Source organism: Trematomus bernacchii, unplaced genomic scaffold (genome assembly GCF_902827165.1).
Source record: "Trematomus bernacchii unplaced genomic scaffold, fTreBer1.1, whole genome shotgun sequence".
Lineage (NCBI taxonomy): Eukaryota > Metazoa > Chordata > Actinopteri > Perciformes > Nototheniidae > Trematomus > Trematomus bernacchii.
The window spans coordinates 5,887,652-5,914,971 of NW_022987547.1; the positions used below are offsets into that span (position 1 = coordinate 5,887,652).

The window sequence follows — 27,320 nt, forward strand, 5'->3', positions numbered from 1 at the left end:
GAAAATCATTGGTGAAAAAGTGTATGAACCCTGTAAATCTAATCATAACTAAATGTCTTGCAAATTACCAATAGGATAAAACACTGCATTACCCATAATAAAAATAAACACTGTATTCTACAGACTGATCTGCAGGAGCATGTTGAACACACTGAAAGATGTAAGTCTCTTCATGATAAAGAGTATGCTCTGTCCCTTCCTAAAGAGAGTTTTAAAATGCTTTGAGCTCTGTCATTCCTCTAGTCTATACTCTGAAAAAAAGTTTCTAAGTGAAGACAGAATGTTTCTTAATGAAAATATTCATTTAAATCATGCAAGTCAATATAGTGACAACTTCCATTTCACCAAAAATATTGTACATTGAATACCTTTTAATTTCTCCAATATAAGTCCACAGACATAGGCTTGAACTGCAACATCAACAAGGTGTTAATTATAGTTGTATACAAAAAAACATATATATTCAGGCCTTGAATTCAGTTGTGTAAAGCCTGGATACATTATCTGACTAATGTAACTACTGGGGGTTAATTTATATGCTATGCATGGATTTAAAAAATAATGTAATGTATTACACAATCATCTGTGCAATATACGTTATTAATATACATCATTACAAACTAACAGAGGAAACTATAAAGCACATTAATACTCATACTGAAACTATTATCCAACATGACGTATTCTGTGATTGTCATTTTGCGGAAACTGAAGGAAATCAGGTCAGTTACAAAAGAGCAGGGCAGACATCCAGAGCATGTCTTGAGTCTGCTCACCACCAGGGGGCTCCACAGGACACAGGACCATTCAACTGCTGAGCAGCATCTGCAGTATGTATCAGTGTGAGCAGTTATACAAACAGAAGTGCTGCTCAACTCCCCAGGAGGCCTGCACTACAATAAGAGCTCAGGGTGAATGACACGTCTTAATTAAGTCTTATTTAATATTTCTGTATGTGTGCTGACATGCTTGATAGATGGCGTGCCTTCCATTGCTCTGCTGCATCTTTAAACGGTTTAAGTCGTTGTGATTAGATCAGTAGTCTGGTGACTTTGTTATTTCCAACATGGCTCTTATCTTCAACCTGAGCAGAGGTCCAATAAAGAGAAACTCAAAACACCTGTGTGGGTGTGCAGGGCTTTTAATTAAGAACGAAGCAACACCTAGTGCTCTTGATTGGTTTAGGTTAGGAAGGCCTGTTTTTTCTACAGTAGCCATTTTGATTTGTTGGAAAAGCACAGGTGTTGCTAATACCATTAACGATGGCTCTACTCAATTCAAGCATCCCAGTAAGCCAAGACAGGACCCTGGAACTGTAGCAGCGAAATTGGCTGTCGCTTAGGATTTAAATAAAGGTAATTTGAACATGCTTATTATTATGTAATTCCTTATGGCAGTGTAGTCTTTTGTAGATCTGCTTGATTTGAAATGTTATTTTGACTACTCTTTTAAATAATGTGGTGCTCATTTAAAGGCTAAAATGCTTTCAAATTGACTTTCTTTTACAATCATGCAAAGAAACGTGATTGTTTAAAATATCTGTAAAAACAACACACATTTATTATATGTTTAATACAGGACAAACACAGAAGAAGAATTCGTTTTTCTGGAATCCAAATATTTAATAGGTACATATCAAGTATTATTATGACATGTATAAAATTTCAGATCACAATATGAAGCAATGAATCTCCTCAGACTGGCATATGTTTGAGGTCGCCACATAAAAATGACTAATGATTAAAGTAGAAGAGAAGCAACTAAAACAGTAGAAAAATGGTGTACAGACATATAATAGTAAGCATTCTAAGAAAATTAAATGCAACTTTTTAAACTTTTTTTTCAATAGAGTGCAATAAAAATTAAAACACAGCACTGAAGCCAAGCGTCCACAAGACGTCTAAAAAGTGTTAGTACTGTAGGTTCACGGAGGGCAGAGGACAACGGACAGAGAGGAGGAGAAGAGAAGGTCACAGTAGAGAAAGAAACCGGGGCTAAGAGCTCGCCAGTCAATGCAGGGAGAAAATAATCTTTGAACAAGATTGAGCCACAGTTGAAGTAATGCACATCACAGTTAGCTTTAAAGACCATAGTAGCATTTGTACTTGCGTGTTGTTAATAGAAAAAAAATCCTGAATGATTGAACAGAAACAAGAACATCACCACAAACGAACAAACAGCCGGCCAATGAAAAGGGATCTGAACGTGGACAGAGCAGTAAGAAACGGATGTGTACAGCAGCGTGATATTTCTCTCAGCTCTACACTAAACATGGCTCTGCCTCGAAGGCTGTTACCGGTGAGCGTGATGATATCAATGAACGAGGGCTACGTTTCCCCACAAAACCAAGTGTTCAAACTATTTTGGGTGCATTATCTGAAATTCAGCACTCCAGGGGTGTTTTTAGTTCTAGTTCCTATCAAACCTGCCAACCTGAGACATTTAAAGTACCATATCAGCAACGGAAAGGATGCTAATCTGTCAGCTGCTCAAGATAGGAATATGTATATGATGTACGCAAAATATAAGTATTGGTGTGTCAGATGGAAATGTGAAGATTCAATAATGGAGCATGTGTTCATGGCTCCATAGGAATACACTTCCATCTATCCAGCTGTTACATATTACCATGTGGTAATATGGAGCAGAAGGTAAATAAAATATGTCAATGCTGATATACGTGTTCAGTCTTGGATCATGGTAAATTAGACCTGAAGATTTGTTCTGTTTTTGAGTTACACTATGAGTGCACACTGTTTCCTGTACAACAAATTCACCTCTGTCCATCTAATGTAGCCAGAAAACTCATAAATCAAATAAAAAAGAAACCATACCCTGACAAGATATTACTTTTATCTATCTGGAACCAACTGTCTGTTGCAAAAAGTGGGTCTCTGTATTTAAGTATTTAGTATCTACGTACAAAAATCACATCTGATCACTAACTCTCAAACATTTCCGTTGTTCCGTTCTTTCCCCATTTTTGATTCAAATCTCTGACTCTTATTAGATAGATAGATAGAACTTTATTGATCCCAAATTGGGAAATTGTTGAAATTATTGTATTATTATTCAATTGTATGTTGAATGTGGATTGAAACACATACTTATTGTAACATTCAATATTGTTTTTATAAAACAACCACTGTGTAATGCTGTTGAAAAGCTCTCACTATTGAAAATGATTAACTGATCCTTAGCCCCAGCACAGAACATAAACCCATTTGATACTTTTACAAGAATGACATTTAAACTGTTAAATGTTACCTTAACACAATAAAACATAGTACAACTTGGCCAAAATATAATGGTCTAAATGTAGAATTTTAAATCAGCATGGAATAAGTAAGCAACATTAGAAAACTGACCAGTCATTGAATGCAGATTTCAGTACTCAACAGTTTTAGTGTAAAAGGCACTCTTTTCCTTGTGTCTGGACTACATAACAATATATCATATTGACAATATCAGACTGGTCGCACAGTGTATTTCTGTCTATCTTACATTCTGTATACTGGGATGACTGCACATTTTGGCCTCTGAGACTCTGATGATGTGCATCTACCTATGGAATCTACATAAGGATCATATTGATTCCTCTTTGTCAGGGAATAGAAATCCATTTTCTGCATGTAATGAGACAACAATTAACTCACATCATCCTGGCTGTGCAATCCCTAATAAGACTACATTTGAACAAAATTAAGCAGAAGCAGATTGAGTTGGATATCCAGAGCTCTCCAGAGATTATACTCAATCTAACAGAGAGAACAATAGCAGATGAATATCTGCTGAGCACAACATATGCTAACCGTCTTTGTGTGAAGTCCTGGTTGATTATGGTTGCTTGGTAACACCGGGGACAACCAGTGTGCCCTTCGAGGCGTCGTTCAAAATAACAACTGCAGTGCAACTCACACTTTCAAGCTCTTCAGGTGCGAAGCCTGCTAGTCTTTGATTTCCACTACATCACGTAATGTAGAAGGACAGTTCAGTCTGAAAAGGTGTAGCTATGAATGAGAGTACATTTTATAAATGTCTTAATATAAATGTTTAATGCATCATTTCAATAGTGTTAGAGGTTTCAACAGCACTTATGAGAGAGATCTAGTAACATGTTTGTCTGGCTTGCACATTTATTTTAAGCTGCTTGGAAATGGAACACAGTGCCTTTCTAGAGGAAGAATTGGTAAGGTCATGTTTGAGATAAGTGTGTTTTCTTTTCAGGTGTGATTCCTCATTAGAAATGACTTTTTGTCCGGTTCTGCAGATATTTGCCTCTGAACTGCTCTAGCGCCTGATGTCTTTGGTATGTTTATGAACTTAATGCCTTTTATTTCTACTTATTAAATCTGACAGTTGTGCCTGTTGATCAGTGTTACGAGGATGCTCTTTTTTTAACCCAGAAATCTCCGGACGCTCCAAACAAACCGGACACTGCTGCCAAATTTCTGCTCTGGCAAGACATTTTATAATGGCATTTTTCCAAGTGATAGGAGCAGTTAACGGATTGCTAACACATGCTCCTGGTTAACCTACAAAATAAGTCATGTCATGGATGAAGTGCTTCAAAAGGCATTAAACATTGCGTGCTTCTATTTTATATAGAAATACTAGTTAATTTCACCTTGCCAACTGGTCATGTAACCTTCTTGCTGATTCTGAATGTAGGGCAGTGGGTGTTATTTCCTGCTGTGCCTTTATCTCTGCATCTAACTAGCACCTTTATTTGCCAGCTGCCTAAAATACTGCAAATATTTGAAGCAGCTCAGTATTTTGCTTACATGGTACACAATTGCATACAGGTTGGCAGGAGAAGAAGGAACGATCACATAATATTGCCGGGGAGAAATTTGCACTCAAACATTGTCCTGTATGTCAACATATGAGTAAACACAGTGGAGGGGGAAACAAGGGAACTATATCTTGAGGTGGCTAGTGGGTTTGAATTTAGGCTCCTTTTGTGCGTGTATGGGGCTAGAGTAGGGAGCTTATAAAATGTCCTTTTGAATTTCAGGCTGGTGATGTTAATGGAGACAGTCCAGGTTTAACAGATGAGGTCAGGCCCTAGTGAGGTTGTTTGTGTATGAATGATTGTGTACATTAAATGGCTGTATATGCAATATACATTTGCCCGTGGGAAAGTACAGTATGTGTGCGTAATGCATTTAAAGTGGAGCTCTAGGTATTTGTACACAGGCGCACAGAATGGATGCTTATGTGCGCGTATGTACGTATTCTACTTATAAAGTTGATGTTGTCCTCATCGGCCCTTGCTGTAGCCGGGAAAGAACTGGTCGAGCAGCACCTGAAGCGTCGAGTTTTGGGTCATCACGTAGTCTGTGCCCAAGTCTTGACGGCAGGAGGGGCAGGTGTACACCTGCGCTCTGAACGACCGCTGTAGACAAGTCTGAGGAGAGAGGAGGGCAGCAACAATTCACATATACATTTAAGGACGGGGGTTTAGAGAGATGTGGCGGTTACAAATACATCCAGTCTGCACCCACCTTGCAAACATTGTGTGCGCAGACAGTGGTGATGGGTTGGAAAGCCAGCTCCTGGCAGCACACACACATGAAGATCTGCTCCATCTTCTTCAGGAAATTCTATACATTTGCAAAGACAGAAGAACAGTGAATGAGGAAGGGGTAAAAAGGAAGGAAATACACACAGAAGAAAATATATAACAGTAGAAAGATGGCGGAACAGCTGCAGAGCCACGAATCTGCGATGTCACTTTGTTCTGGTGAGATGCTGATATGGTTCTGACTCTTCAGAATGACTGCTAACAACACACTTTCTGCCGGTACAACGTAACTACAGACCAAGTTGTTTATTTCCCTCCATCTGCCCTGATATTGCTTCCCTTAAACAATACAAAGTTATAAACAATGACAAAAAGGGTTAGCTTAATTTGATTTGGGTTGGAATTTAAGATCTGTAGACTAAGGGGAATCATTCCATTTCCATGGTCAGAGTGTACTGGGATTCCTACCGGTCCCTCTGTAAGGTATTCCATGGCTTCATCCCAGTTCTTCTTGTTGGCTGTGTCCTCCCGGATGAACTGCTTCTGCTGCTCAGACAGCTGGAAAATCTCCTCCATCTTCACCCTCTTAGAGAGAGGCTCTGCCGCTGGTGATGATTCTGGTATAAATCGACAAACAACATTGAAAAATACAGATATTCTTGGAGAATAAAAAACAGTATTCAAAATGAAGTCTACAATAGTGCTATCTTGTGGTAAAGATATTAAGGTTCTCTTAAAATAAGTGTTACTGCTCACGCTGTTCTCAGCTGTCCTCTTCTCACAACACCTTGTCTGACCTGCTTTGAGATTCTTTTGTAAAATCACCCACCAATTTCTCTGGTTGTCTTCTTCTCTCCATTACTCTGTGGCTCCTCTTCATCCGTACTGGCAATTGGCTTTCCGTACTCCTCATCGTCATCATTCTCTTCTTTCTCCTTGATCTTACGTCTCCGTGGTCTCCCCCTCCCGGGATAGTGCTTCCCCCGGCCGCCGCGACCGGGTCTGGCACAGGCCTCCTTCTTTGTTTTGTTAGCCATGGCAGACAAGTAGCCGGGCGGGTACTGCAGACAATGACTTAGTAAACACTTGATAAACATACTAGACGCAAAATGTATACAGTATTTTAATGAGACATTTAAAGCAAAGATATGTATAGGTGGATATCTGAAGTTCACATACAGATGCGCTTGCAGTCTCACCTGAACAGCAAGGCCCAGTTTTGTGATCCTCTCCAGTCCTTCAGGTGACCACGGTGCTGGTTCCAGATCGTCCCGTCTCAGCAGGTACCGCCATACCAGGTAACCACACTTTCCAATCTCTGGCCAGTATTTTACCACCTAAAATTCGTATATAAACCAGTGTAACATTAAATACTGCCATGCTTCCCTATATTTCCTACTTGTTACTATGACATTGGCCCCAGCCCATATTTGTAAGGCACTATTTGTATGTGATGCGGCTCTATTTGAGGTTAGCAGACCTCTTTCAGAAAAACAACTACATGTACTGTACCTTGTAAATACCATCGTAGCGGTTTCCCTCCTCAGGAGCGTATTTGCTGATGCGTCGACCTTTAGAACTGCGCACCACTCTCACCGGCTTTCCGGCCCGCCAGTTCCTGGACTCTGCCCCGTCTTTGTCGTTCAGCGGTGCATCACAGTTTGCAGCCAACGCCCTGCAGGAGTCACCATAAAAGAGTTATACTCAAAACACAATGATGTTCAAGTCTGACTAGGGAGTAGGGATGGTAATAAATGATCAGTTAATGATTGATTTGATCAAGTTCATCACTAAAGCTTATCTATCTTTGTAGTCATCTTTAAGTGTTGTACCTGTTCATGTGGGTCAGGGTCTGGTCAAAAGAGTGCTCTCCAATCCGTTTGTTGCCTGAGAGGTCACGACCCCCGCTGCCGGTGTAGGTGAACTCATCCCCCCGATCCTACAGACAAGATATGGAAGACATAATGAGGTGATCAGAAAATCACCTAATGCATACATGACTCAGTAAACTAAAGAGTAAAACAACAATGCAAACAACATAATAGATATTAAAAAAAATGTTTGGTTAAACCCACCACTTCATCCTCAAAGCCCCCAGCCAACACAAGCGAATAGGAACCATCGTTACTGCGCCCATGGATACCACCAACATGCGGCCTGTGAACACCTGCCTCACTCACCTGGACAGAGAGAGAGAGAAATGCATGAAAGAGCAGAGGAGAGCCATTCATGATACTGTAGGCAGTGAAATAACAGATAGTATATTACCAAAAATAAAGCATTACAACAATCTTTAATGCCATATTATTGACCAATAAGTAAATAAGATGAGACATGGTTGACTGCTCAATTTTCTTTCAGTTTTTAATCAATTCTCAAAGTAAACCCACTTAATTTATGATGCACTGTAAAACATGGCTAACCTGAACTCTGAATTTCCAGGTGGTTCCAACAGGAACACCAGGTATGGGTCCATAATGGTTTGAAGGAACAATTGTGCACTCCTTAGTACGCCCCACACAGGCCATACCCTGGAATTACATCAAGAAAAACAAAAAAGAATGTTAACTGCATGCAAAGAAATACCATTAAATGTCTCCACATCACACTTAAATACTGTTTATGAGCATAACTGCTGATGGGTTTTACCAGAAATCATCAGATTCACATTTAAGAGGCAAACCGGATTTTAAAAGTAAGAAGACTAAGAAAAGTTTTTGTTTCAAGGGTTATAAAATTGCAATAATGTGAAAAGCATGAATAAATGCTGTGTGACTCACAGAACTTTAATGTGCCCAAACACACAAACCAGCCTGTTTTCAATTAGTCCACAGAGAAAGAGAGCATTCTGGTAAAGAAACGAGTTATTTTCCGTTGGCAGTTCCAGGAAAGTGGCTAAGTCATGCTTAATGACATTGTTCACATTACACCAGGGAGACAGCCAGGCCAGGATAGGAAGGAGCCACACAATATCTCAAAGTGTTGCCATGAGAAGACTCCAAGGAGATTGTGAGGGGAACAAAATTAAACAGTATGCTTGAAACAGATGCTTTAAAAAAAACTATTTTAAATACATGTCATCTGTCCCCCTCGGTTTCATTTTCTGCCACAGCAGCCAGCATGGGATGATTTAAGTGTTGCCATGTAAAAAATATAAATGTGATTTTAGCTTGATTAGTGATATGACTCAACCGACATGATCAAAATCATGTATTTTATTTAAAGAGTAAGTAGATAACCGGTATTGTTGACTGGATCAAAAACCTCTGATCTTATTGTTTGATTCTAGAGAAAAGGAATGTTTGGTGCTTAGGCAATATTGAAAACTCTTCACATTAAACAAGATATTTATCTCAGATCGAGAACAACAAGAAGATTACTTGCTTCATTACTTTGCTACACAAAGTATTAAACGCATACACTGAACAACAAACCTGTATGCAGGAAATGAAAGGGATAACATGTGTTTGATGCAGGAATAATGCACTGAATGAATGCTAATTAAAGAGTGGCTCACCCCAAGTGTTGCATACTCAAATAGCCATTCAGTACTAAAAAATGCGGTACCACTGAATACATTTGAAAGTGCCAGTTTCATATGCAAATGTAGCTTTGTAGTTATGTCATATGATTATTATCACCAATCTGGTGGTGATGTAATACATTGAAAATTGCTAGCAGGGTAAATCTGATGGTGGAAAATCTGTCTTCTATCTCTGTGGAGCATTAGCATACTTTTGCCTATATATGCCCAATAAGGGAGCAGCATATTATTTTCCGTTCTAGAAATCACAGGCCCTCCCTTAGACTTACGGTTTTTATACAGCCGCTGTCAGTTCATCTAGTGTGTGTGTTAGTCTGTGTGTGTGTGTATCCTCTCGGGTCTCACCTTTCCCCAGTCCCTTTGACTTTCAGTTGTCGCCGAAGGCATCTTTGCTTTTTTCTTGCTGGCTTTGAGCTTCTCGCCTGCCTTAACAACCTCACTGGTGTCGTTCTTACAGGTGGGACAGTACCTGGCAGAATGAGAGGCAGTCGAGTGTGTGAGTAAGAGAGTTTGATAACAGCAGCAACAAAGCCCCAAATTAACCAGAAGGCAAAGACTGTGACATTTTTCAACGCCCTAAAGAGAGATGTTGCAACAACTACATTTTTTTATTCAGTGAATATCAGAAGGTTGGAGACAGAGGTGGTTGAGTAATGCTGTTGGTCAATCTCATCTATAACTTTTTGCTGTTTGAGTTCCATTCAGTAATACACAAGGCATTAAGCATGAGGACGAGGATCCTTCTCTCCATAACTGTCAAAATATAAAAAAATATTCTCATCCTCATCTCCACTGCATTAAACAAACTCACACCTGCATTATGTCATTATTTTAAATTAATTTGAACCTCAATCACCCCTTAATTACTGCCTAAATGCACTTCAGCGTGTACTAAACACCATTAATCAGCATTGTTAAATTGATTGTGAAGTGGTGGATGTTGTGGCTAATTGCGGCGCTACGCTCTCTCTCACCAGTCCTCGTCATCTGGGATGGTGCCCAGCGGCGGGTTGAGGCAGTAGATGTGGAACGCCATGTTGCACTCGTCACACAGCAGCTGCATGTGAGCATCCTGCTTCCCGCCGCACACACAGCAGGAGCAGAAGCGACACTCTGCCTCAGGGTCAGCCTTGCAGTGCTTACACTCTGGCCCACTCTTCCCTGGAGGAGGAAACATTCATACACATGCACACGTGTTTGAAGATGTTCTTTTGCTATGGTCGCGGGCATGTTTTGTCACCTTTTTCACAGTGTGTTTGTATATGTGTGTGCAGTCTGTTGCATACGTTTAAATTGTCCGTCTGAAGCTGAGAGTGCAGGAGCTCCTGGTCTCTCCAACTGGTAGATTTCATCCAGAAAATGAACTTTACAATCCCCAATTATATCTCCAGAACCCCTGAAGGCAGGGCAAAACAAATAAAAGGATGGGAGAGAAAGCACAAGGAAATAAAACCAGAAGGGAAGATGAAGACTTTTGACTAAAGGATCATCTTGATGAGAAAAAAAAGATTATTGACCAAGCAGACATTATAATAAATATAAACGACTATCCCCATAACCTCCCACCTAGGAAGGAAGATCCTCACCCCAGGAGGATCTTGACTCGGAGCTCTTTGTTGGTGCGGGAGGGTTGGTTAAGGGCCTGAACCTCGGCATCAAACCAGAAGCCCCTCTCCTCTGGCGTCTCCATGTTGTAGTTGACCATCACCCGCATGCCCACCTGCAGCTGGTCCCACCGCAGCAGAGTCCTGGCACGGGGTCGCACATCCACCGGCCGTATCTCCACCACCCCGTTCTCTGGGTAGCTGGAGAAAGGAAGGGGGAGAAGGAAAGGAGTGAGAAATCTGCCTGCTATCATCACCTTGATTTTCACACTCCTGTCTTATGAGTCAATCAGAGGTTAATGGTTACAGACACTTTCTTTTCTTCAAAGATCAGATTTCTGTACATATTTAATGTGCATTTCATGAAAGTCACATTCTTTGATTAAAAGTGTTCACTTCTTATACATTAGCTGCATTCGCCATAGTTCGGAAGAGTTTAACCTTGGAAACAGGGTTCAACAGAGTAAAAATAATTCCCAGCAGAAAGCAGCCATTCAGAACAGTGTTTGGTAAAAAGATGGATGTGAATAGAAACTATTTACCAGCTCAATGCATTGAGAGATTCACAGTCTGTCCAGTTGATAAGCAATACAAGCCTTTGTGCAGTCTGCTGAGCCTACACAAGCCACTACAGGCAAACACTGTCATGCATTTGGACTTTTCACAGAAAGCCAAAAGCTGATTATAGGAATAAAGTAATGATTAGGAGGCATTTTCTTATTTTAGCAAATTATTTAAATTACACAAATGATTTAACTATCCTTGTACATTCTGTATATATATAAAAAGAAATGGCTTTACATACTATAAGGCAATTCCACACAACAACTTCCTGACTGGGGTTTTGGAGCAAAGGATTATAAAGGATATTAACTGCTATTGCCTCCCTGTAAATCTACACAGAAAATAATCTAATTACAGCAGCCCTACAGCCCTAGTGACTTTTCTAGTCAAACAGTCTTTTAAAAGTTATAGTCAGGAATCAGTCATTCATGCTTATGTTAAATTACAAATATTCAGGATATCTGGACTGGATCCGCTGTTTGAAGGGACAGAACACGGCACTACATTATATTCATGAATATTGTTTCTGCTCACTTAACACAGTCAAATGTTTATGCAAACTCCTGTCTGGGATGACCAGGCATGAGCTTCCTACATCCTGAGTATGAGTGAGTAAAGATTTGAGGTGAGTAAAGATAACAGCCTTATTAAGCTTCTTTTGTAAAAGCCTCATGTGTCTTAAAGGTCCCATGTCATGGCCATTTCTACTGATCATAATTCCATTGTCGAGGTCTACTAAAATAGATTTATATTGTGCAATTTTCCAAACTCACATTGGTTTCTCATACAGCATCTCTGTGTGTGTATTCAGTCTGTCCTAAACGGCTTGTTGGAGCTCCTGCCCCCCCCCCCCCCTATGAGCCAAGTGGCCGTCTGCGAGACAGCGAGACACAGCGAAACCCAGCCCGAAACCAGCCCGAACACACACACCGACTCACTGCCTCGCCACGTCCCGCCGTCTCAGGGAGGAGAAATCGGCGGAGCTGCAGCTGAGAAAAGATTGTGTGCGTGTGTGTGAGGAAGTAACGGCTCCGGGGACGTAACGTAACGGCTCCACGGATTGGTCCATTTGGGTATGGGCACGTCACTGTACCCAAAAAGAAATCTCCAACGAGGCGTTCTAGGGCAGCATAGACAGGTATTTTCTGTGTTAGAGTTTTACTCGCTACAGGGTGTACTTTGAGGGTTTGTGACTTTGCAGACCGTTTACATGCATAACAACCTTCATAACACACAAGGGACGGGTAATAACCGGAAAAGCATGACATGGGACCTTTAAAGGTTTACTTTTCAGTTTTAAATAGGTTTTACAGTTAGGGTATACAGGGTAAGGGTTATAAAAAAAAAACACGTTACCCCACAAAGTTTGATTGCCAGCTTTACATAAGGAATAGTTATATGGCTGTTTGAACAACAATGCAATTCTCGTCTTAATGTCGTTGTTAGTTTGCCAGGCAACCAATAGAGAATGCAGAAAATTATTGCACCCGTCCAAGAATTTCTCTGGCACATTAAACCCCATAAAACCCCAACATGATGTTTTTATACCTCAGTGTTGGCACAGATTAAACAAAAGAGTGAGCTTTGGAGGTGCTAGTAAACAGATTTAGCTACATTTGTACAGAGCCAAACTAAAGCTGTATGCTCAAAGTTAGCCTTTAGCCCTTGTTCTCATCTATGTGCCCATGCTAAGCTACCTAGCTTTATATTTAAGATTTGATTGAACTCAAAAGTCTTAACTCAAAGACTCAACAAACAAATACACAATTCCTAAATGTTTTTTTAAACTGTGATAAGGTTTTTTATTTTTAATATCCATAAAGAAAACTAGTAGCAAATCTTGTTTAACTCAAAATGTTTCTCCTTCTGCCATAAGTATGAAAAGTATTCTTGTGTGGCAAAACTTGGAGATGTGGAAGATGAGGTTAATCGTGCTGGTTTCCTGCCTGCCAATCATCATTAACTGTTAGGATCAGGCCTGACTCACAGATGAATTAACAGCTTGCCTGCGTGCCAATCACTGGAATTATGCTTACATGAGTACAATGTGTTGGCAGAGAAGTTTTACTGCACAACAGCCTGCACGCTCAGGGCCGCTTACACAGTGGGAGGTGGAAGGGGAAGTTGAGAAACGTGTGCAAACTGTGTTTTTCAGGGAAAGTTGAGTCTAAAACGTGGTACTTTGGGAGTCTGAACCGATGACACAAATTAATCAACCAAAATTCCAGACATTTAAGATGTTAATCAGTCCAGAAATGCCCTACTTAAGCTTTACTTTCTTACTAACAAGACCATGCTGCATGTTTTAAGCCATTGTAAATCGAGGAGAGGTCCTACAGAGGCAGACTGGAAGAGTAGCGCAAAGCTAGCGTTCTCCCAGGAAGAGGAGGCCGGGGCACAGTGTGGGGATTTCCTTTTTTAGGCCCAAGGGATTACTGCAGTTTTGCGTTTAGGGTAAGGGGGGGTGAATACAAGCAACACTAATGTACACAGACACACACCAATATGGACATGTGCACACACTGAAACACACACACAGCGGAGAGGAATATCAACCCTGGAGCACAATGGGACTCAGCATGAACAGAAGGAGAACACGGACCAACACAAGAGGAGCAGAAGTACCCGAGTTTGAGACCACACAAGCTCACACTGTCTGTACTGCTGCACACTGGCCCTGCTCCAAACCCATGACAATCCACCAACTGAGGCACCAGATTAATTAGGAATTACATAAAATATCAATTTGCAAATGGAAACATCTTACATACTTCTTTTTTTGAAACGCAATACAGTGTTTTCCTCCTTAAAACTGCTAGTTATTGCACCAGCAGATATCAAACAAGTAAAATAAGAATCTGTTCTGTAAGTCTGGAGGAATAAAGTCGAATATTTGAGGTACGAGGGTTAAACAAGAAACCAAAAATCACGTCAAGACTCTTATCAATGCATAGTTTATCTATATGGAATGTTGAAACCTTTTTAAATCAGTAGGGAAATTGAGAAAACATGACTGATCTACGGACGAGCTCTTTTCTCTCAGTTTTTCTGTTATGAACCCATCATTAGCGTTTTATGTGTTTAGCCGAGGTCCCTGTAAGAAGGGAGACAGGCAACGGAGAAAATGAGAAATCCTCAATTTGCTGATAAGCTGCCGAGTTAGAAATGCTCTGACACTAAACAAGCTGAATATAATTGCTTCAACAGTAGGGAGGGAAAGTGTCTGTAGGCTCTCTCAACCTCGGCTTTGTTAGTAATTGAGGGCAAAATGGGAGGCTGCGACTCTTTCATAAATATATATCTTAATTTAGCGAATGTTAGGATGAGACATTTTCAAGTTAAGTCACGAGAAAGACATCAAAAGACAACTTCAGGTATTAAAAAGAGCCACTTTAGTGATTTTAAACATGAATCCTATTATCCTAATGTGACATTTCTACTTCTTACCTCAAGTTGTAGTAGTATACATAATGAGGGATAACACTACAGCTTGACAAATATGGGATTATTGAAGCTCATACAGATATAAAACTGTGATGCTGAAAAAGGTCTGATAAAGAGTCTGATAATATATATGTGTATATACAGTTGTGAATTAAGCTGTGTATGTAAATAAGGCATGGTGATAGCAGGCTGAGCAATCATGTGACTATTAATAACACCTGTGTGATCTCAATTGTGACAGGTAAAAATGTCCTTTGTGAAAAGGCCTTTAAAAGCACCATGTCAAGGATTACAGTCACAGTGAACATGACCCTATTCCAAAATGCATAATATCTGCTCACACCAATATAACTGTATAAGGCACATTTTTGACAGCCAGCATTTTGGTACCCAACAATCATACAATAACTGTCTAGAAATTGTGATGAGAGTGGGCGAGTGAGAAAGAGAAACTTATATGAAACTTCAATTAGACCTAATTTCATCCTCATTTCAATGTCACTTACATAATTGGAATCGCAGCAAAAAAAGCTCTTTGAAAGGCACTCAGATATCAGCCGCGTTCTAACAACTGCCACAGCTTTAGATGCAGCTGGTAAGATCTCTTCCACTGCCACGTTGATCCTGAACAATTAGCAGACAGAGCCCATTTAAGAAGAACGTAAGTCTCTCTTTTAAGAAAAAGCCCAAAACACCAATTTTACTTTAAATAGCTACATATGAGACATTATAAAAAAAACGATCACAAGGTGCAGTGATTAAGATAGCAATAACCCATTATTCACAAAAAGCTAAGGGGTTACAATGGCTCTATTATATTCAGTGGTTCCAGTAAACAAGGGCAGTGTTACAGTGAGCCATGAACAACACAGTAACTAAATGGAATTCAGTTCTAGCTTCACTATTTACACAGGGGCTTTTCCTACAGACATGTACAATTGACCTCCATTGTGCCAAAAGTCTACAATGCTGCTGCAGATTCTGAAAGCTCGTCTGGGACTAATCCTCTTGTCTAGTCACTAAGGTTGAATGACGAGGGCAATATATATATATATATATATATATAATAAAGTGTATGACATACTGTGTGGCTTTGGCATAACAAGTACTTTTCTCTTGATTGATCAGGCCAACATTTGCCATGAGTTCAGACTAGTGCTCAATGTTTAACAAGACTAATTCTGCTTGAACCTGAATATTTTCTTTCATTTTGGTCAAATGATGTAAGAGAAAGCACTGTTTTCTTTAAGCAGACATTCAATTTGTAATTTTTGTATTTTATTTTGTGATTATTAACCATACGTTAAGTAGAACATATTATATTTGTCAATTTGATGTCTTTATTTACTCTCTGCAAAGAGAATCTTAAACATATGTTTAGCTGAACCATGGAACCATATCTGAAAGTATTGTTATGCACACACAAACACCACTTTATTTCCTGGTAGCAGCAGAGGGGAGGTTGTCCCTACATATCCCTTTGATTTTGCGGCTCATTACATTCTGTAAAAAACAGAGTTCATTTTGTAGGGCTGGTTTTCATTTCTATGCAGGCAGGTGTTTAATGGGGGAGTATGTGTGCCTGCGTGGGAAGGCGGAGCGATCATTCCCACCCTCCACTTTTCCCTGGCAAACAAACATATCTGCAGAAATCTGGAATGCCTCTCAGGACAAAGTACTACGCATTTAGTAAAAGGCAAAAGAGTATATTTTCACAAGTAACCAGACAAACAGAAAGGTGAGAATTTAGATCTATTGCAGTTGTAGCAGCGGCTTCTCAGCAGCACACAAAACCGGGGTTGCATTTGTGGCTCATTTGGTGAAAATGCAAATCACATATGAGGGTGACGTCCTGGGTTTAAAACTAGCGTGGGCCCTTTGTTGTCATTTTTGTCTCACTCTCGCTACGTTCCCTGCCTCTCTACCCTGACTGTCAGCTATCAAATAAAGCAAATGGGGAACATGAGGCGAAAAACAATAATCTGAGTAAACAAACCAACAGATAAATAATGAAAACCACTGAAGGGGCACACAAACAATGTGTATTGTTGCATTTTCCCTGCAGAAACACTCCTGTCCCGTTTTAAATGATGAAACGAATAAAAGCCAAATACCAGGGATTTGGAAGATTGCAGAATGTCAAATGGGAATGATGTCTGCCTGAACAAAAACCTACATTTATTGCTCAACAACCCTTGATGCCGTTTCTCTGGCATAACATCCCGTGACAGAAACACACAAACACACACACGCACACACCGCATAGACGCAGTGAGCAGGCTATGTCTCACCGGTGGCATGTGCACAGCAATTACAGACAAAGCTGAAGGAGGCAAGCAAAGAAGTAATGCTCCTGAGAACTCGTGAGTTACCATGGAAACATCGGCTTCTGAATGAATTTGCTGGAAAAGCAGAGCGCAAGAGATAGAGTCCAAATTGTAGCACCAACTACCCAAACCCCCTCTTTCCATCCCCTGAACTGCCAGGGGAAAGCAGAGGCTGCAATTCCCGACGCACCAAACACCGTAACTGATGCACACCAATGGTACCATGCATTTTAAAAATGGATATCTAGTCAGAATATAACATTGTGCTGTTACACAGCGTATTAAAACGAGAAGGTAAAGAATCACAGTATCCTAATAGAGCCACAACACTGCATTATGTTCCAATCCTAAACAGATATTCATTATCCAGAATGATTTATGTTCACCTGACCAAAATGCAGCAGCAAGGACACTGTGCAGATGTCTGCTTTAAGGGTCTCCTATCATGCTAAACGCACTTTTTAATGTCCTTTATACATAAATATGTGTCCCCGGGAACTCACAAAGTGTCAGAAAACAAAACCCTCTCTCTTTTCCTCCGTACCCAAATCTAAAAAAAAAGGGGGTACAGCGGAGCTGATCCAGATTTGCGTCCGATATGAGGTAATATCGGAAATGTGGACCCACGGCACTATCAGAAAGTTGCTATCAGAAACAATGCCTGACGTGTTTTGGATGTAATATGGTCTTTGTTTACATTAGCAAGCATCGCTAACACAGAGCTAACCTGTACTGGAGAGAGCATGTGTAAAAAAGCGGGAAATAAAGAAAGGAACTCACCTTGTGGTAAACCCGCAAGAGAAAAAGCATTTGAGCTCCATACTGTTTCAGAAATAATCCATGATGTGGTTTGGAACATGATATGGTGTTTAATCACGGCAGCATTTAGCTGTATCTCGTAGAATTCTGAGTAGGCACAAGCTCCCCCTCCTATTCTTTTTTTGTTTCAAGCTAAGGACCCAAAATCAGTGTTTCTCTAACAGGGCTGGAATAGAGGGATATGAGGGATGTCAAAAAATCATGATCTGTTTGGTATTTTGAGCAAAACACGTCATAGACATGTTTTTTATATATTTATATCCAAGACCCATAATATATGCCTGAAAATTGCATAATAGGAGACTTTTTTTAACAGAAATCTACTATTTTAATAAAAATCTGTGATGATGTTTTTGTTATCGCAACAACTAAAATCAGCTCAGGTGCAGCAGGAACACATGTCACTTACTCGTCATATTTAATGTGGTACAATACATCCTCTTCTTTCTCCTTGGTCTCTGAAGCTGCTGTAGAGTCTGTCTGCGAGGTGGAGGCTCCGTTACTCTCAGAGCTTAGCTCAACATTATTCCTGTTACTGTCTGTGGTTTGGCCCTGGCCGTGGGCCTGTCCCTGCTCGGCCTCCAGCTTTCCATTAGTCCTTTTTGGGGGCCGGCCCACCTTGCCCTTGGTGGGCGGTATCTGTCCTTTGGGAGGCCATGTCACGTTTTCGACGCAGGCCTCAAACCAGGCACCGATGCTGATGTCTCTACAGTCCACCAGCTCGTGAATCTGAGAAGACACAAAGACAAAAATAACACCTGGCCTCTTGATCTTCTCTGTCTGCTGTTTGAACAAACACGCCATGTATCAGCCCATTTGCTACACACCATTAAAATAGCTTTACAGAGAGTATCAGATGTAAAGAAAATGTTTTCCTACCCCTGGGAAGTCAAACAACTCATTAAAATACTCTGGGTAATAAAAGTTATGAGCAATTTATAGTAAAAAAAAGGTGATACATGCAAACAACATTTTGCATTTATTCTTTCATTAGCTCTCTGCATTACATTTCTTCTACTTTTTAGAAATAGATGTAACCCCGAGCATCGTTTTGCTATATTCTGCTTTGGGAAAACTTAATCAAATATAGCAGATTCTGTGGTGAATGTATAAAGACTGTAAAAAGGCATTTGACCTTGATATCCAGTGAAGCTGCACAATTTAAATCTCATCTACTTAGTTACAGTATTGATCTCCCTGCATGCAGAATTGAACTTTTGGCATCCATCAAAAGAGTCCCACACTCATATCATTCTCAGAGCTCAGAACACATTAGAGTACACTCACAATCGTATGGGTTTTGACTGCAGTCTATTTATAATCTGTAAATTGGTTAGTGACAGGGTTGTAAAGATCTGATTCTTATGTGTGGCTTGACCTGTGCCTCTCTGGTAAAGTTGGCCACATGCTTGTGTGGCATGCCATTAGTCCTAATAAAATCAAGGCATTCAGGGTGAGACAGAGCAGTTCAACAATGAGAATGAATGATTCATTTGGATAAAATACATCTAAATATCTAAGCTACAGCACAAGACAGTGGGGAAAGGAATATAGGACTGCTTAGTCATTTAAAATAGAAGAAATTGCACAAGTACACATGGGAAAATAAAAATCATAGTGGTATTGTTCCTTCATCATTTTTGTTAAGCAAACTGCTGTAAAATAATAAAGTATTCAACCTACTGTAGAAGCATGCACACTACTTGTTTCATGCAAGCTAAATTACACAACTAAACATATACTTTTTGTAACATCTCATTTATAAATTATGCAAGCGATTTACAGGGTGGTTTTGGAGTTTTAAACCACATTGGAGCACAAGATAAATAAAAAGTGCCCAGCCCAAGAAACTCTGGCATTGATTTGCCCAAATGCTCTGTAATTGAGCTAAAAGTCCAGCCAGTACCATGTAAAGCCTTGCAAATACATTAGGAAGATTAACCCTCTCATCCTCACCTTGTACACACCGATTCCCGCGTCCACTAGTGTGTTTCTGCTGGATGTGGGGGGCTGAATGTACCATGCTGGACTCGGGGTCTTGAACACACTTTTGGTACAGGCTGAGTGACTGGTAGCGCTGGTGTCCGGCTTGGTTTCGTTAACAGTGCTGGTAGTGACGCTGCTGCGGTCATTGTCTATATTGGGGGAGGTTTCCATAGCAGCGGGGGAGCCGGGAGCTGGGGAGTTGTGGCTTTCCGACCTGCAGTCAGTGGGGGGGGCTGAACTACAGGCCATTCCGGAGGAGTCCTTGGTGGCGGGGCTGTCCGGAGGGTCGGTCTGCGAGCGGATCAGCAGCTGCACGATGTCATTCAGTCCCACGTTATAGTCATACAGGGTATGGCCATCTTCCATCTAAAAAGATACAACATTAAAAAGTCACTGACATGCTTGAATAGACACCGCTTTACAGATGCTAAAAATTCATATTTGTATATAGCGCTGCAACACAATTATTTTTAACAGTCAGTCTTTAAAAAGGCATGTTTTCTTTCTAGTCAGTAAACCCAATAAGAATTACATTTAATGTATACACATATATTTAAAAAAGAATCCAATACATTTAAAAAGCTATGACTAAACATGTTTGTCCTTTGTTTTTTTTTATGAACAAAAAATGATTCATCAAATCTTCTGTCAACTAGTTGTTGCAGCACAAATAATGATATCTTAAGCTTGCCGATGGATGTGTATGTGGATAATGACATAAATGTCCATGAAGACATATTTCATTAAATATTGTACCACAATTCTTTCCAAATAGGCATCTATGTGGTATGAAACGAAAACTGTGCCACAGAGCGCCCTCAGACAAATACACTCGGCTGCTTGTCAAGGACAAACAAAGAACGAAAAAGACGGAAGACAACATTGAGCATAGTGAGAGAATACAATTATGTATTGTTACTGCACTCAACAGCTACAGAGCACATCACAATATACACACACAGCACTTTAAATACACCAGTGGTTGAGGACGATGCTAAGGAGTTTACTGCAAAACATCTGCTCTCTGCTTTAAATGGCCCGATGGTTTCCTAGTAGCCAATAAATATATGTACCTCTGAACTGATTTGTGTATGTATATAGGGGGGTAAACAATGGCAAAATATGCACTTATGACTGGTAAGCTGTTACTTGGCACTACTGATTTGCCACGTTTGTATTAGTTTACATATCCAGTCCAATAGACATGGATTGCAAACCGCCGCTCCGTTCACATAAATCCCACATCGCTTTTCAGCAAGACGGAAAAGAAAAAAGGAAATAAAAGAAACGAATGCATGAATTAAAGTGATGGGAGATGTAGCTGGGGGGAAAGAAATGAAGTGGGTTGCTATGACAACCAAAAGAGAGCACCCCCACCCCCATGAACCTGAATCATGTATACAATCTCTGTCGACACCAACCCACCATCATCATCAGCGCCCTTTTCAGGCAGTGCGGCGTGTATGGGCATCAGAAAGATGGTTCTCTCGACAAAATAATCTCTGGAAGATACGCTGAGGGCCCGTTAGAAAACCCGTTTTTTACCACAACCAATCTACTGCTAAGTATACAGTACAGCTACTGCCTTAGGAATGGAGCTTATGGCAAGCAAGCCAACTCATTATAGACATCAGCTATTCATTTCAGTCCTCAACCCCACAAGCCCATTGTACTGGAGAGACGAGCATGGCCGCCACTCGCGCTCGCCTTCTCCTCTTGGTTATTTGACAGCGAGCAGGAGAGGGAGCAAGCGCAATGTCCCCATCCCTCCCTGTTTTTAATAGTCTCATGAAATTTAGATCAGAGGAGCACTGGTGCAAACACAGTGATTGCTATACTCACCTGTCTATCTGTTATTATAGGGTACTCTATCTCAGCATTTCTTTGTCTGTCCCCCTGCCTAAACTCCATCTTCGATTTGGTCTCAGTAATTGTCTATCCTCCTCTGTGTTTTGCTTGCTGATACTGCATCAAGAAAAACCATACGATTGTTGGTAGGGCCTGCAGCAGGAAGCCTTGCTGGTGAGAAGTACTTGGTACGCAGACAGATTTTAGTATTAGAAAGATGCGGTTGAATTTCATGCACCGCAGCAAACCTCACAATTGATATCTAAGCTGTAGCCGCTTTCCACAGCGCCTTCATTGTGCGATCAGCCTCTCACTGCGAGGTGCAACAGCCCTGACATCAGTAACCAGCGGAAAAATCCTTCAAACAAAGAACCGCCATGCAAACAGGCAATGTCAGACATGTTTTTTCTGTTTTCATGGAGGTCAAGATCTCTTTGACAGAAATATTAGCTTGTGACTCTCTCGAGCGAGCGAGTAGGACGAATAACATCATCAAGGATATGACATTTTCTCCTACATCATAAATAATAAAGAAAACACATTATGGAATCTCTGTTATGTGATTGTGTTTCAGAGGGAGACTTTAGTTAACAGACCACGTCATAACAAAGCTTTAGACAAACCAGAGACTGTTAATATAAATTACTCAAAACGCAAGAACAAATCACAGTCGGAATTCCTTGGCATGGCAACAGTGTGAATGCTTCCATGTCTACGTATGTGTGTATAACATTGTTCAGTAGATAAAATGAACACCTCTGTACTAATTTCAGTTTCGACAGGCAGTCTTTCTAACACTCATTTTTAGTATTGTAAGAGGAACAAAAGTACAGAGTCAGAAAGAACGCCAATCAATGACAAGAGAGACTACATAGAGACAGAAAAAACATCTTAGACATGCAGGCCGAAACATTTTCTACCTATTCTATACAAATATCAGTCATGAAACAAATGTGTTAACATTATGATAAAACATTATGATAAAACTACAGACAATAATAACTATCATAGAGCAGAAACCGTGGGTGGGGTAAACCCCTTACTCCGACACGATTTCTTCTTCTTCTCCGCCCACAGCAGTCTTAGCAAAGAGCTGAGCAAAATAGGTCAGATTTCCAAAAACAATGACATGGGGTGTGTCTGTGCGCCTGCATTACCGAGCGCCCATGTTCCGTCTTTTATCCCTCACTCTGCTCACAGTCGTTCAATCTTAAACCAACATTTTCCACTGTTAATTAGCACATTTAACCGAAAGGGGACTTGCTTGTTCTTCGTTTGCTGCCGTTTTGATAACTTTATGTTAGTTCCTACTACATCCTACTGTGCAAAAAACAAGCATTTGGTCAATTTGTCACCTTCAAAATACATTCAAGGTCCCATGGTCATATACCACTCTACTACTGTACGACAAAGTAGATGTAATACAAATCACAGTATTTCCCCCCAATACATGATTAATTGTCATTAGGAAGGGAGAATGTAGGACAAAATAGTAATAAATGTTATTTACTATAAGTGTAAACTTGCAGTATTCAAGTATATGTGACCAATATTTGTAGTTTATACCTACATGTATAAATATAGATTAAAAACATTACTAAAGTAAACAACTCTCTTCATTATCATAAAATACCATGTTGTATATTAAACTGTTTATTCACGATGCACGTGTAGGCGCTAACATTTTGCATGTAGGCCATTTGACCACCAGGCAAGCTAGAGCTACTATTAGGAGTGAAGTAAACTATGAAAACATGGGGGAGTGTTAGAAAGCATGCAGTTGTACTCTAGATTTAGTGCCTCTCTTTGTCTTTGCTCTTTGTCCAGCCTATCTGTCGAAGAAGGGTGTGACTGTGTGTACATGCATGGCTGCAGCCAACTCCGTTTCCCCTGAAATTCTACCGCTTGGCAATGTCCAAAGAAAAGCCATCAATCGAGGAGCCACAACATCAATGCATGTATAATCAAATTGTAACTATATATCTAGGTCACTAGCCAATAAAGCTTTCGTACAGCCCAACAATAAGCAACAGCAAACAGTGGAGGACAGCCCAACCATTTAAACGTGAAACATGTTGCTGCCTCGAAAGAAAAAAGTGAACAGCCTCATATTTGAAGCACACAGACGCAATACAATCTGAGCTTCAAACAAGCTAATTAACAGGAAAAGGCTTATTTATTTTTTTATTAGTAAAGAAGTCTTCTGAAAAAGTGAGTGCAGGGGTGTAGCAGAAAGGCTGCATGGACAGTGGAAGGTGTGTGTTAGTCTGCCCGTGAACAACAAGACACGTTGCTCAATGTGAAACAGAGACATGAAGAGTTGACAGGAAAACTGCAAAACCAGTCAAAAAAACTCAAAACAAACACTGGGGCCAAGTTGTGCGGCTGCTGGCTCGAGACACTTCCGAGTCAAGGGCAAGCATGACTTTGAACCGGAGAGGCAGCGTGAGCAGTGAGCTGGGGGGAAAAACAAGACGCCATTTTGGAAAGGAATTAGAGTTATTCTGCTAGAAGTCCAAATCCCAACATGCATGTAAGGGCACTAGCTAGAATACGCTGCGTGTCGCTGCCTCATTCCATGCATTACTTAACGTATGGAATTCCCCTAATCAACCCTCCCCACTTTCTTTCCAGTGAAGTGAAGGATTTACTACACAGGCCTGGCCTTTGCAACCACAGCTCCAACAGATCACTACAACTCAAGTGGTACAGATAATTAGTTGCTAATAGAGCAAATAAGAAATTGAACTGCATTGTGGCTTCTGCTGTGCTACAATCTTGCTTTGTCACTGTGGTGTATTTAACTTGCACAAGGGTTTTGTTGAAGGATATTGGTCATAACTGCCTATATTTGTACGAGTTTATAAGTAAAAATGCATCTGGGTTTACTGGTCCAAAAAGATATACAATATCTCTTTCATAATAATGGTTTGCCAAGTGAACCATTGTTTGACAAAAAGCATGTGCTGTAGCCAACAGATGTAAATATAAAAGCATTCTATGAATTACAATCTCTCAAACAGTTCATGAAGCATTTTTCTAATATCCATCCTGCAGTGGATCCAGCTCACAAACAAAAATCAACCTAAGTGGCCTGTACTAGGATTTAGAGTTAATTAATTACCTAACAGGAAGTAGGTTAGACAACTCGAAAATGCAGAAAGTCATTTATAAAGGAATTGTTTGCTCTACATTTCTGCCTGGCACATATGAATGAAGGAGAGTGTGACTAAATGTAAACAATGTGAGACCAACACACCATGTGGGCTGTTTGCTTCCTGGGGGCTTATCTGCCTCGCTGACTCATGTTGAGTTATCAGTTTTGTAATGTTATTCTTAAATACTAAATAAATCATGTCACCAGTTTCCTGTCAGAAGTGAGCATATATATATATACATATATTACTGATAGAATAACAGCTGGTAACTTGAACACAATGTACACATTAGGATGCAGGGTGTCTTTCTGTCTTTTATATAATATCCTTATGTTCACATATTTGGAACAAACAAGAAATTATCTGAATAATAGGATGTCAAATCACATTAATGTTGAATCTGTAATGCTTTTTCAGTCTAATTATTATATTATAATTATTGCAGCATTGCAGTGATATAAAAATACATATTTTAAATATTGTCAACCATTTACAACAGTATTAAAAAAAAGTGTGTTAAAAGGTTTAATTAATGTCAATCCCGCTCTGTTCCAGAAACAATATTACCAGTATTTGTTATTAAATGTCTAAGATCTCATGCTGTGGCAAAACATCTAAATCTATCACAACTAAATCACAATACCTTTAAGGAATGTTCCATGATACAAATATATAGGGGATAAAGTGCTTAGAAACATTGGTTCAGTACGCTCATTTCTAAAAGTCTGCATTACTGATGCAATTATACAGGTATGGAGTGTAGTAAACCAAAGCTACATTAAATTGTTGGTGGGGTGAGCAGAGATATCTAAAAACATTTTACTTTCTTCCTCATTTTGGTGGAGATAAATGTGAAATAAAGAGATTCTTAATGTTTTTGCAGGATTGCCCTATTGTTCAACAATGACTGATTACATTATCATTATGTTTAGAAAATGTAACATTTACTGAAAAATAAAGCATAGCAATACAAATGAATGTGGTACTGAAGCAAGTCGTATTACTACAGAATGTGTATTATTGTATCATGTTTTACAGGTGACAGCTTTGTCCATCCTCACTGTACTGTGTGCATATTTTAGTGACGCCAGGGTGTAAACACAACTGCCTTTAGCTGTCAAGGCACGTGGAGCCACGAGTCCACTCCTCCCTCAAATTATCATTAACATCATCATAACACACCACATGCACGAGCCTGCTGGACCACTGAGTGCAGTTTAAAGCCACATGTGAACAATACAAAACAGATTTAGAAAGGAGATTTTGAATCTGACACACGGTTCAAAACAAGTGCTGCGGTATGGTGCACTATCTCCTTTGGTCTGCATGTGGAAACTGAGTGCGATGTTCTCTTTTCCCTCGCGTCGCAATGTAAACAAACATGTCTACGGTAGTGAGACATTTGTTGCACGCACTGCAAACCCAAACAATGGAGTACAGTGTGAAAATATGACCATGCATCCATGCAATGTTGCTGTTTTTCTCAGGGGCTGGCACACCGCGTACCCCAGGCTCTTGCGCAATAACTATTGGCGAATTCCTATCAAAACAGGAAGCTCGCATGGGTCCGAAAAATCGCTACAACACCAGAGACCACTCACTCTCCACAAGCACCAAAACATCCAAAACCGACTGTTGCATGACGGGTTGACACGGGGTTTGTGTTTACCTGCTTTCCTCGGTAGAACAGACGCTGCTGCTGTGGGTTTACACTGAAGATCTCCTGTATTTTCAAACGTAAAGACTCAATTTTGGTCAATCTAGAAAGATCCTCAACGGTTCGCGTCTCCTTCCCGTCTATCGTGCGAACCTGGATCCACATTGTTGCACCGCCCTGTAACGCCTCAGATAAATAGGAGATAAAGCAATATTTTGGATACGAGTTTTGTTTTCCAGGGGTAGAGGGAGATAGAAAGGAAAGCGATCAGGGATCCATTGCGTTTTCCTCTGCAGAGGTAACGTCGGACTGGTTCGCGCAGGAGTCTCACATGAGGTCGCGGCGCCAAGCAAATCTCGCGAAACAACGTTTAAGCGATCACAGTGCGCAGTTAAAGGCGCAGCTCTCCATTTAATGTACACAGAGGACAACATTCACAGGACAGTAGTGGTTGGAAGCTTACGAAGTTGCGTCTGAGAACAGTATAATACAATTCACCTGTCATCAAAAATCATTATTTGATTAGTTATGTATTCCTGATTTATTCTTAGTTTTACTTCAAAAACACTATTTTGTCTGACAGTTACTTTGCAAATGTTCATAAAGAATTTGCACATAAAAAACATTGCTAGATCTAATAGGCTATCTATTGGCCAAAATGTAATAATATAATAGGATCGGGGGCCATTCTGCTGCACTTTTCATACTTTACTGCCCCTCAAACATTTAGTTATAGCATATTTAAAAAACACAATCTATTAAATGTGTTCTAAATATAACAATATAATTACATTTTTGCCATCCTGTTGCCACATGGCATAAAATAAAAGTGTCTACACTAT

The 27,320-nt window shown here is 40.2% G+C and overlaps 1 protein-coding gene across 1 annotated transcript; it reads right to left on the reverse strand.

Annotated features, from left to right (window-relative positions):
* Nucleotides 1–1,597: 1,597 nt before the first annotated feature.
* On the reverse strand, nucleotides 1,598–26,793 carry LOC117476527 (E3 ubiquitin-protein ligase UHRF2-like). The gene is made up of 16 exons (XM_034123135.1): nucleotides 26,491–26,793; nucleotides 19,786–20,181; nucleotides 18,239–18,558; nucleotides 10,658–10,876; nucleotides 10,358–10,467; nucleotides 10,046–10,232; nucleotides 9,417–9,540; nucleotides 7,951–8,058; nucleotides 7,603–7,707; nucleotides 7,360–7,466; nucleotides 7,040–7,202; nucleotides 6,727–6,864; nucleotides 6,357–6,588; nucleotides 5,996–6,144; nucleotides 5,508–5,606; nucleotides 1,598–5,410 (listed from the first exon to the last, which is right to left on the reverse strand). The coding sequence occupies exons 1-16, from the start codon at nucleotides 26,641–26,643 to the stop codon at nucleotides 5,264–5,266; spliced, it is 2,757 nt and encodes a 918-aa protein (XP_033979026.1). The 5' UTR covers nucleotides 26,644–26,793; the 3' UTR covers nucleotides 1,598–5,263.
* Between the last annotated feature and the right edge of the window lie 527 nt (nucleotides 26,794–27,320).